This window comes from Choristoneura fumiferana, chromosome 30 (genome assembly GCF_025370935.1).
Source record: "Choristoneura fumiferana chromosome 30, NRCan_CFum_1, whole genome shotgun sequence".
In the NCBI taxonomy this organism is placed as follows: Eukaryota; Metazoa; Arthropoda; class Insecta; order Lepidoptera; family Tortricidae; genus Choristoneura; species Choristoneura fumiferana.
In genome coordinates, this window is record NC_133501.1 from 5,814,767 (window position 1) to 5,827,260 (window position 12,494).

The window sequence follows — 12,494 nt, forward strand, 5'->3', positions numbered from 1 at the left end:
TTATTGCAATTAAAAATTATAATATATTTGTGGTGAAATACCTAGTCGTATTACGGTGCATTTTTTACGTGTATTTTTATAAGTCATGAAAATTAAATTTAAAAGTTGATAACTGTTTGTTTCATTATTTGAAAGCTTATTATAATACCGCTTTTATACTATTAGTTCAGTATCTCACAGAAAACGGCCAGTATTCAATTTATCTATATTACAATACAATACAACAATACAATAACTCTTTTCTCAAAAATGTCCGTAAAAGTTGACATTATTCTTTACATATCAGAAGGTGAAATGCATAGTTTTATGGTCAGCGAAAAATTAAAAAGTTAAAAAATTGCAGGCGCGCTAGCTCGACAATAATGAATTAGCGCGCCTGCAATCAGTCACACATTTTTTTAAGTTAAAAAGGCCATGGAAATGTTGGCACAAGTCGTATACAGCCAAGTCTAATGGCCGGTATCAGATATTTGCTTGTGGTGTTTTCGGTGAAAAATACACCTGCAGTTTATTTTTAATGAAAAAAGGCGGGATAGCATAAGAAAAATATTGGAATAAATTAAATTTTACAATACATTTTGAGAAAAAGTTTATTCTATTTCAGAATTATTCACCATTTTTAAAAAACCTTTATATTAGTCTCGGCTGGAATAAGCAATTGCTGGCTTCGTATTAGTTAAACGGACTCGCAAGCTCGTCCGTTTAATACTCATACTCAGCCAGCAATTGCTACTTCCAGGCCACGACATAATCTAATTTTTATGTCTCGCTAAGACATTTAATTGGCGTACTTGTGTTTCAAACGCACAGTGTAACAAAAGGTCAAAAAAAAAACAAACCTGCTTTAAGAGTATTATATAATCCACATGGAATATTTATTTAAACACAATGCTTATAAGAGGTAACCTCCTTGGGGCAGTCCGGTCAAAATACGTTAGTTTTGTACAAAAGCAAAGAAAAATGAAACTTTAGCCTAAAAATAAAAATATGTTACAAAATGTAGTAGTAAGATATACATAATGTAACGTGTACCTATATAAACGCATTTATTTTCTACAATATAGTCAGTCTAAAACCATACGTTGTTTCGTTCACTCCTCTCCTGGACCTCCATCCATACATGGCGACCCTGCCAGTCGCGGTGCCTCACCGCGCGCGAATTCGATACCGGGACACCGTTTAAGGAAAGGAATTTGTGTAACTCGTGTCGTATCATCTAGATCGCTGCTATTGGGCAGGCTGCCCCACATATTACTAATCTGTGGCTTCCCCATATTAGTAATCTGTGGGCTGCCCATTTGGCTGGCTGCGTTTCCTCGTATGGCAATGCCAATAAGTAGGTACCATTGACATCTAAGTACCTTACGGCACTAGACTGGCTGTGTAAAACAAAACGCGCGGCGCATCAATCATCAATATTACTTTGACACAACCCGTTGGGCTACTACGAAACTCGAAGTTCGTGTCGTGCGGTCCCCCTGACACTTAAACTATTTAATCGAGAGTGAGAGGGACGGTAGATACGAACCACGTTAGTACTATTATATATTCTGTGATACGAAACTTCGAGTTTCGTAGTAGCCCAACTGTCACGGACGTCAACAAACTTAGTGAAACCGTCGGCGACAAGCAAAAGTCATCAACTACCTCTTAAATTCAAGAGGGATAGTCAAGCTTATGCATAGGATCGTAAGGTTGATATTCCACCCATCTTTTTTGCAGTTAGTGACCCTTGCCTGCACCCGACGAGGTTCACAAACCGCGCTGTGAACCAATGAGGGCTATCGCGTATGAATTCTCCACTAGAGGCGCTAGTGTAGCGTGAGGTCTCCGAAATGTTAAATCTCATAGTTTTCGGGTGAGCTACGCGGGTTTATTTATAATTAGAATAATTTTGTGAATATTTTGCAATATCTGAAACTAGCTTTTGCCCGCGACTTCGTCCGCGTGGAATAGTAACTTTGGAAAGTATTTAATTTATTTAGGTACCTATTCTGCCAATAATAGCACATAGAAACTTCTACGGTTACTGAAAATAACCTATTTTAATACATTGCTTTATATGTAAACTAATTTTTTTTGTTCTTCCATTCTTCGGTAAAGTAAGTATTCTACCTGCCAACACAAAAGGACTAATTCTTCATAGTGAGCTCTTGACATCTTGCGTCCTTTATTGTAAGTTAGGAGGGTAGGATTATAATTAAGACGGCATTCTTACTAAGCATTGCTACACATATTTCCGATAAATATACTTATAGTAAATTTGTTTGGAATTCCTTACGAACTTTCATCCCCATATTTTCAAGTAGGTATGAAAAATGTCGAAATTTGAAAAGAGCCGGAACGAATGTTTTTTAGGTTCCGTACCTCAAAGGGAAAAAATGGAACTCTTATAGGATGACTTTGCTGTCCGTCCGTCGTCTGTCTGTCAAGACCCTTTATCCCGTAACGTGCGGAGTATTTATCGAGTTGAAATTAAAACCTAACTCAAAAAAAGTTATAGGGTACTTCCGGCTGTCCTAGAACTTAAATAAAGGAAGCTCTTATAGCAAATTTTATTCCCTTGATAGCAAAATAAGTAAGAAAAATCTGAAAATCATAATTTTTCATGTCTGTCTGTCTATGTTAATAAGCCATGTAAAATGACCCCACATTGCGTAAATTTTGCTTATGAGCTTGGCTCTGCTAACACTTGATATTCATAAATACCTATGCACGGAACCCTTGATGCGCGAGTTCGAGTCGATTTTAACCAGTTTTTTTTTGTTCTTATCGAATACCTAAACACAAAGATTAATCGATATATCTGTGATAATGACGACGTTCCATAATTAATTTTTCATCCTATTTCATCCCCTCGCAGGTAAAATTTTCAAAAACCCTTGAACAAATATCTATTTATTTTTCAAAGTGCCCAAATGCCAAGTTTCATAAAGAACCATCGATTTATCTTCGAAAATGACGATCTTCCATATATAAACTATCATCCCCTATTCCACCCCCAAACAGGAAGAATTTAAAAAAACGCTCGAACAATTATTTATCTCTTATCACGTGCCCAAATACCAAGTTTCATAAAGAAACATCGATTTATCTTCGATAATGACGACCTTCCATATGAGCTTTCATCCCTATTTCATCCCCTCACAGGTCGAATTTTCAAAAAAGCTAAAACACATACCGACTTATTTCTTATTAAGTGCCTAAATGCCAAGTTTCATGGTTTTATTTCCGACAGCGACGAACTTCCACCATATAAACTTTCACCCCCTATTTCAACCCCTTAAAGCCTTTTTTTTTCGCGATAAAAGATAGCCTATGTTCTTTCCCATGGTCTATTCTATCTTTGTACCAAATTTCATCCAAATCGGTTCAGCGGTTTTTGCGTGAAAGCGTAACAGACAGACAGACAGACAGACAGAGTTACTTTCGCATTTATAATATTAGTATGGATAGTATGGATTAATTATGGCAAATATTCGTTCCGGGGCAATGAATGTGTGTTTTGAGACAGTTTTGTCTTTCGGAAACCTTTGTGCTCCCTTTTTTCCGAACAAAACGGGGACTATGCAACACTGTGGCATGCTCGATATATTTATGGTACGGTTTTAGGGTGTATTAAATATGATTTTAATGTAAACTTTGTTTTCACGCTCGCAATAACAGACTTGAAAGCTATGCTTAAAAACCTCACGCAACAGTGCGCCATCTAGTGAGACAAAAAACGATAGCCCTCATTTTGTAGTTTATAATAGATGTCAGTGGCCAATGAGGGCTATCGTTTTTTGTCTCACTAGATGGCGCACTGTTGCGCGAGGTTTTTAAGTATGGCTTTCAAAGTCTTTTATTACGGGCGTGAAACAAAGTTTAGATTAAAATCATATTTAATACACCTTAAAACTTACCATAAAAATATCGAGCATGCCACAGTGTTGCATAGTCCCCGTTTTGTTCGGAAAAAAGGGAGGACAAAGGTTTTTGAAAGACAAAACTGTCTCAAAACACAGACATTCATTGCCCCGGAGCGCATATTTGCCATAATTAAATTCCAGATATTGCAAAATATTCACAAAATTATTCTAATTATAATAACCCGCGTAGCTCACCCAAAAACTATGAGATTTGACATTTCGGAGACCTCACGCTACACTAGCGCCTCTAGTGGCGAATTCATACGCGATAGCCCTCATTGAAACGTTGACCGAGGAAAGAGCCAGTCCTATGGTTACCTGTGGAATGGACTAGTTTATTTTTATTAATTTAGAAAGTTTTAACTTTCCTTACCCCACGGCCTAAGAGTTTCAACAGCAAAAGCCGCAAATAGGTTCAGGTTTTAATATACTTAACTGAAAACCTCAGACACCTTAGTTCGTATTTCGTATGTTTGTGTGTGTATATTTCGAAACATATTTTTTTTATCTATCTATCTATCTATCTACCCCACCAGCCAACAACATTTGATATAATTTCAAAGGATAGGAGCTTCACAGATTTTTTTTTATAAAATAAGTAAACCTGCCTAATCTAACCCAAAGTACCTAATCAAATTAAATTATTTACACAGATATCTTAAAATATCTTAGTAATCTATCTATTCCTAAAATTATTACATAGTAAGTTTTTCGAAGTCAATAATTCTTAAAAAAAATTGTACACTTGCAATTTGTACTTGTTCGTTTTGCTTCGCTGTTTTTCTTTGCAGTTTTTATAAAAAAAATAATTAAACTAACAGATTCAAAAACGGCGAGTAGGTAGGTATAAAATTATCTAAATAGCAGTAGCTTAGGTAGTTAGTAGGTAGGTATATACCTCGTAAAAAATACACAATTCGAAGTTCGTATCTTGCCGTCCCGCTGGTGCTAATATTATTTAGTACGAGAGTGAGAGGGACGGCCAAGGACTTTAATTCATGAGCCACAATGGAACCATTTCAAAGTAAACGTCACAGTAACATCGCATTAATTAATAAGGAATATCGGATTCGATTTGTAGCATTCGAAGATATCGGATGTAGACAATATCTAATTTTGCTATTTCTGTTTCTTTGGCTAGTTGAATTATAATTTTGATAGTGTTTTATGCGGCAATTAACCTTAAGTGAACAGTGATCCCAAAATTCTATATTGCTCTCGTGTCTAACATTTTTTAATGCGCATGTGGTCTCCACGTGGTTTCTGGAATTTTACTATCAAGTTGCAAAAACTACAATTACCGTACCTACCTACAACGTCCCAAAGAGAGTTTACTTTGACACTGGCGAAATTGTCCTTTTAATTAGGACAGAAAAGCCATATTTTAAAAGAGACGAAAAAGAAAAAAACAAGGAAAATCGTAATGACTTTTCCTCCGAAAGGGTTCCACGGTGGCTCATGTATTAAAGTCCTTGAATGAACGATACGAACTTTGAATTTCGTAGCAGCCCCCCAGCACAATATAAGCTGTATAGTCTGTCAAAAAAGAGAAGAAATTAAAAAGTGGCAACACTGTAGTGTCATCCCTTTCAAACCCTGTCATACCAAAAAGGGAGGACACAACAGTGATGCCACTTTTTAATTTCTTCTCGTTTTTGACAGACTATAGGTGTAAATTTCAAGAATAAGGCTGAGTCAAACTACTGCCTTTTGCTTATGTATTGTGTCCCCATAGTTAGCGTCGGCCCTAAAACAGGGGGCGTCCTAGCAAATTATAATTGGCAGTGTTATTAACGGTGATATTGACCTCCACTTTTGGTTGATTAGCGTTCTTCTTTTTTTCCGGCCTTTTCCGTTGATTTGCGTTCGTCTTCTTTTTTTCTGTCCCTTTCCGTCGATCCGCGCTACCACTGAAAAAAAAAGGCTAGATATATGTAGATGCCACCCGACGCGTGTCAGCAGGGCTACTACGAAACACGAAACTCGAAGTTCGTGTCGTGCGGTCACTTTGACACTTATGTATACTATTTAATACGAGAACGAGAGGGACGGTCGGTACGACACGAACTTCGAGTTTCGTAGTAGCCTTGCAGTAGCTATAGACTTGAGTCCAAAATTAGGCGAACTAGATTGACAACTGAAAATGTTACCAGAATATAAAAAAAATGGCATAGGAATATGTCGATACAAATTTGTCGATATAACCTTGTGTAGACGCGGAATGAAATTTTTTGTCACTTTCGGACTTTATTTTCATAGCTTTAGGCCAGAAAACGACAAAAAGGACAACACAACTACAAATAATAAAGTAACGCAAATTTCTCAATAATCGCAGTTAAGTCGAATGACATACGAGTAGTTATATGAAATTTCAATAAAACAAAACGGCGGATGGCGTCCTTCCCCATATTCAACATCTTTATTAAAATCTTTCAAATATAAAAGATTTATTTTATTATTAAGTATTTCGTATTGAGTTTTTTGCTAACATCGATATTAAGTTTGTAACTCCGCCTAACTCTAGACTCGGGTATAGGTATGTGCGTTTCTGGGGAGCGCCAAAGTTCGCATACTCTTCTCTAGTCATACCGAATTTTTTGTCCGAATCGTCGTTTGTCATATTTTTTTCCACTGAAACCTTACATTCTTCTGAAACTTTTAAATATGGTCATCCTATAGAAAACTATAGGTAGGTTAGGTTTGTTTTACTTATAACAATTCTGAACTATTGGATTCAGAGAAAAAAGAGTTATGACAAACGACCATTCTGACAAACACTACATTCGGACTAGCGCACATTAGCGATCCCTTCAAATAGCGAACCTACTCTGTTAAAAATAAAGTTGTGTTAAATACTTGTGATGTATAGGTATCATTAAATAATATTGCACTTAAATCTGTTTAAAAAAATATACCTCGTTGAGTTTCTTGCCGGATTCTTCTCAACAGAGGTTTTTCCAAACCGGTGGTACATTTTATTGACATTCATAAGTGCTTGTTATAGCCTAAATTTAATAAAGATTTCACTTTGACCTTTACAATACAATACAATACAATAACTTTATTGCACACCAATACAGTAAACAGTACAGAGAACACAAGTATATACATAGAAATTTTCTAAAGGTAAGCAAAAGGCGGCCTTATCGCTTTAGAGCGATCTCTTCCAGGCAACCTTTACAATGGACAGAAATAAGGAATACATTTAATAAGTAGGTATGCGGCACGAGCCTCAGAGACGTTAGGCAATACGATCTTTGCTTAAATATTGCTAAATAATGCTTTGTGAATATGACTCTTTGCCATGTGTATGGTATTAATTGATCGATCGGTCATGTTTTTATTGGACCCTCCTTTATGTGGTTTTCATATCCTGGGCAAAAGTTACCCTCCAAAGTGTCAAAGTACCCCGACCTTACGGTACCTACCATAATGTAAAAGTAATATGACACAATATAACCATGCGATAAATAATTTGAATTTTACTTACGAAGCTACTTCCGTCGCTATAATTTCATTATGTATCCTCGTTTTATGAATATTAAAGCCCCTTTTACTGGTGAAAACCTGGTTACAGAACTTGCAGGTGAAGAGTTTAGTTTCTACGAAGTATTCAGGGGCGCTTGGCTTCCCTTTTTTGGCGTTAGTTTTTCTTGCGCTAGATTTTTCCCAAGCGCGCTTTTTAGGCCTGTAGATGTTTGTATCGCTAAGATCCGAGTCGCTGTTGCCGTTTTTGTCAGCAGTGTCATTGTTTTCAGTCATATCATCACTATCTGATTCATCGCTTACGAAGAGTGGTTTATCTGAAAATATAGTAATAATTAAGTTTTCCTCATCATTTTCATCATCTTGGCCTAAAACATACGTTCCACTGCTGGGCACAGGCCTCCTCGAAGAGAGACCGACTAATTGTGAGTTAGGATTGGTTATTTGGGGTCTTTTTGTATTTTTTATTTCAACTCCAAATTTGTTACTTTTACGGTCATCCCGTAAAACCATATCGAAAATACAAACTGAGACATGGATGCACAGAAACCAGAAAAAGAGACCGGCGCTGGAAATCGAATCCAGATCCTCAGCATTCCGTGCTGCGTGCCATACCCCTTCTTCATTCGATTGCTTAGTAGCGACATCTCTTGTCTGGGTGAGCGGTTTAGTTCTGAAAGAATGTGACGTCTCGTAGTAGAAATAAGCAACCTGAGATATGTATGCATAGGAAAATCCGTGTCTAGATTCCTGTCCAGCGGTGGTGTAGGGGTTATAGCACGCAGCACGGATTGTTGAGGACCTGGGTTCGATTCCCAGCGCTGGTCTCTTTTTTCTGGTTTTTCTGTGCATCCATGTCTCAGTTTGTATTTTCAATAGGAACTCTTCATTTATCTCGCCTCGCTCCGCTCAGCTGTTTCCACCAGAGATGTGCTTGCGAGGTTGTAATTGAAGCGTTTCTATTGGTTCATGAAAAACACATACCTCTCACTCGCACATACTAGTGGCAACGCTAAGGGTTAGGTTGCTAATCCAGTATAAACCAAAAGACTCACGGAGTATTGAGTCTCTCTCGGGGTCGTCAAAGGGGTCGAGTGTCCGGACGCGTGGGGGTGCCACTGTGGGTCGCGTCGGCAAGAACTCTTGAGGTATTCGCAGCGGACTCAGCAGCGACGGACGTAGCAAGGGTAAGGCAAGATGGTCCTCCCGAACCGGAGAACGATTCCTGAAAATCTGAAATAATAATGTCGTTCAGTTTGACGAGTACGATCTGCAGGGCTACTACGAAACTCGAAGTTCGTATCGTACCGTCCCTCTCGCTCTCGTATTAAATAGTAAATGTGTCAGAGGGAGCGCACGACACGAACTTCGAGTTTCGTAGTAGCCCTGCTGTTGTAATTATTTGTTCATGTTAAAAAGCCCACCCGGTATAGGTTAAGTTAGGTTTGTTTTACAAGTTTTAACAAACTATAACAAGCTGATTTGGACCCCCTAACATAACTTAACAACATAACAGTATTTGGAACTGATTTTTACTGTTAACCCTTTTCCAGGGCGTAGTGCAGGGTAGATTTTTTTTGACATTCATAAGTGCTAGTTATAGCCTAAATTGAAGATATTTTGACTTTGACCTTGCATATAGCGACCACATAAAGTACACAAATATTCGACTTAAATTAACAATATGGTACAAAATCAATGAGGGCTATGGCTTTTTCTCTTTCTAGTAGATGGCGCCACTGTTGCGTGATGTTTTTAAGTGTGGCTTTCAAAGTCTGTATTACGGGCGTGAAAACAAAGTCTAGAAGTACTATTATATATTCTGTGACTTGTTAGGACTCACAAAAGAAAAACAATCTTAGGTCCTTTACTATTTAAATTAATTCTTAAAAATAGGTTGGAAGTTCAAAATCGTGTCTACTCACTCCGTTTTACGGTACGGAACCCTAAAAAAGAATAATATTCTTTAACGATTTTCTGCCTACAATGGCCATTCATGATTATAATTATCATAGGCTTATTTAGAAATTTATCAAAATAATTATTAGGCATTTAATGAATCAGGCGTTACTTTGCGGAAGATCAATGAATTAAAAACAATTAAGTACTTTGCTCAAACGCAACTTTGTGATAGCTTCGTCTATGCAACAAATGTGATTATGTATTACCTACTGTGGCCGCTATTACAACAAATACTAAAAATAGAATAAAATAAATATTTAAAGGGGACTCCCATACAACAAACGTTTTTTAGCCGTTTTTTTTGCTAATGTTGTATAGAATGCTAATGTTCTGCAGGTGGTAGGACCTTGTGCAAGGTCCGCCCGGATTGCTACCACCATCTTGCTCGCTTATCCTGCCGTGAAGCAGTGCTTGCACTGTTGTGTTCCGGCGTGAAGAGTAAGACAGCCGGTGAAATTACTGGCACGTGAGATATCCCATCTTAGACCTCTAGGTTGGCAACGCGTCTGCAATACACCTGGTGTTGCAGATGTTTATGGGCGGTGGTGATCTCTTACCATCAGGAGACCCACTTGCTCGTTTGCCATCGAGTCGAATAAAAAAAATAAAAAAAGATAATGGTACGGAACCCTTCGTGCGCGAGTCCGAGTCGCACTTGGCCGGTTTTTATTATATAAATCCTTTGCTAAGCCTCACTCAAACTGCACACACTACATAATTAAAAACGTGCACCTTAGTGGAGAATTATTCTCCAGTTCACTCGTACAGTCAGCAACAAAGATATGAATACAGCCAAAGTGCAAAAAATATGTCTACACGACCTTAATGTTCAGGCAATAAAGTCCTGTATACATATTTTTGTCACTTCAAACGTATGTATAATTTGGTTGCTGACTGCACCGTTATGTATGTGCACTTGTGCAAACAGTACACGATTCCAAAATTCCCTCTCAGCTCGTTTGCCACCTCATCTTATAAAAAAAAAACCATCCTTACAGGCGTTGTCGGGGCTCGTTGTGGCATAGCCGATGCGGGTTGTGGCAGAGACGAGGCGAGTCGTGGCGAAGACATAGCGGGTTGTGGCTGAGACGAGGCGGGTTGTTGCAGAGACGAGGCGGGATGTTGCCCAGATGAGGCGGGTCGTGGCAAAGACGTAGTGGGTTGTTGCAGAGACGAGGCGGGTTGTTGCCCAGATGAGGCAGGTTGTGGCACACGCGAGGCAGATCGTGGCACGGATGGATCGTCCAGAAACCGTTGTACTCTGCGATACTCTGCAAGTTGAGCTGCCAAATTTTGACTGGATTGTCTTTTTTTTTCATCTTCAAGTTTTCGTTTCTGAAGCAAGTTAAAGAAAAGTTAAGTAAGAATAAAAATAATAATGGTTTATTAGCAGATCAAATAGATACACATACAGAAACACTGACTTAAGAGCGTTTAAAACCTGCTAAGCTGGCAACATTGCATTTTTGTTAGTTTTTCACTATTATTAAATAAAAATTGAATGAAAATTAATGTGGTCTGACAGAACTCTTCTTAATATATAAGTTAATTGTCTACTCCAATAATTATTCGTCACAGACTTATTTTCTTTAAAAACCGTTAATAATCATTAATTCGTTTTTAAACAATATAAAAGTCTATAGCGAATAATTATTGCAGTAGACACATTAACTTATATATTAAGAAGAGTTCTGTCAGACCACATTTTTAATTTTCATTCAATTTTATGGAATAATCGAGAAAAACTAACAAAAATGCAACGTTGCCAGCTCAGCAGGTATGAACGCTCTTAATATACACATGCATTCATATTCCTACCAGCCAAAATGGCCGCCACATCAGTTATGTGTCGCGAAGAAAACCTATGACAGTTACATACGTGGCTGTCACCAGGGACACATCCCAGTAATGCAGTTATAATTAAGTTAGTCATCATCCCAGCTTATATACGTCCCACTGCTGGGTACACTGGGTACACTGGACCACGCGGGCCCAGGGCGGATTGGGAACTTCACACACACTATTGAATTACTTCTCTGGTTCGTTCAGGTTTCCTCGCGATGTTTTTCTTCACCGTAAAGCTCGCGGTAAATTTCAAATGTAATTTCAATACAATACAATGACTTTTTAATGTACTTACACCAGAAATAGTAAGCGATACAGAAAACAGGTACACAGAGAGTAAATTACAAGGTAAGCAATAGGCGGCCTTATTGCTTAAGAGCGATCTCTTCCAGGCAACCTTTTTTACAAAAAGAATTTCGCACATGAATTGCGAGAAAGTCAGAGGTGCGAGACGGGCTTTGAACCTACGATCCTCTGCTTGAGAGGTGATAGGTCAAACCACTAGGCCACCGCGGCTTTATTTTAAGTAAATAAGTAGTAAGTAAGTAATGCAGGGTTTTGTTAATGTCCCAGGAAAATATAAATATACAGGTATATTGGCGACTCGCCAACAGCTCCAACAGCCTTCTGTGCACGGTGGCAGAGCGTCTGGATGGCCCGTTCTTCTACCATTGGAATCGCTTGCATGTAGCGACCAATTCTTAATTAGCTAGTATTGAATTGTTTTTTAAGGAAGATTTAATTAATTTAACTTAAGTACTAACATAAAAATAAGGCTTTGTAACTAACAAACTATGGATAATAATCTGAATTAAATGACATTATTATTATTCTTATTATTATATTCATATTTATAGTTCTATATCATTACATTAATGCATAAACTGTGCCGTGTAATTTTTTGTATTTCCCACGAACTTTTGCGAAATCCCGGAACTTCAATTCAATTGCAAGGCCACGTGCAAAGCCTCGGGTACAGTCTATACTTGATTTGGATAGGTATTTAACTGAATGTAAACAAAACAATGCCAATTGGTGTCTTAAATATTGAAATTCCCCCATTAAAACTATCTAAACATTTACATTTCTGTATTGAAATACACTAGTCTAGTTTGTATTACAATGCCCTCGGTACCGCTCTGCTTTCAGAGCATGACATGAGTACGTGTGAGCTAACTTTGGGGGCGGCAGACGTGAGCTTGCCTTCGGAACCAAAAGCTTAATGGTTAGTTGACCTGAAATGTAAATTTTCAGAATGAAATTATTATTATTGTTTTTTTTATTTATGAC

General features: G+C 37.8%; 1 protein-coding gene across 1 annotated transcript; it reads right to left on the reverse strand.

The window, feature by feature from the left end:
* Positions 1-5,574: 5,574 nt before the first annotated feature.
* LOC141444822 (uncharacterized) lies at positions 5,575-10,697 on the reverse strand. Its single transcript, XM_074110485.1, has 4 exons — positions 10,356-10,697; positions 8,453-8,630; positions 7,402-7,714; positions 5,575-5,821 (listed from the first exon to the last, which is right to left on the reverse strand). Exons 1-4 carry the CDS (start codon positions 10,428-10,430, stop codon positions 5,659-5,661), a joined length of 729 nt encoding a protein of 242 aa, XP_073966586.1. The 5' UTR covers positions 10,431-10,697; the 3' UTR covers positions 5,575-5,658.
* Positions 10,698-12,494: the final 1,797 nt, after the last annotated feature.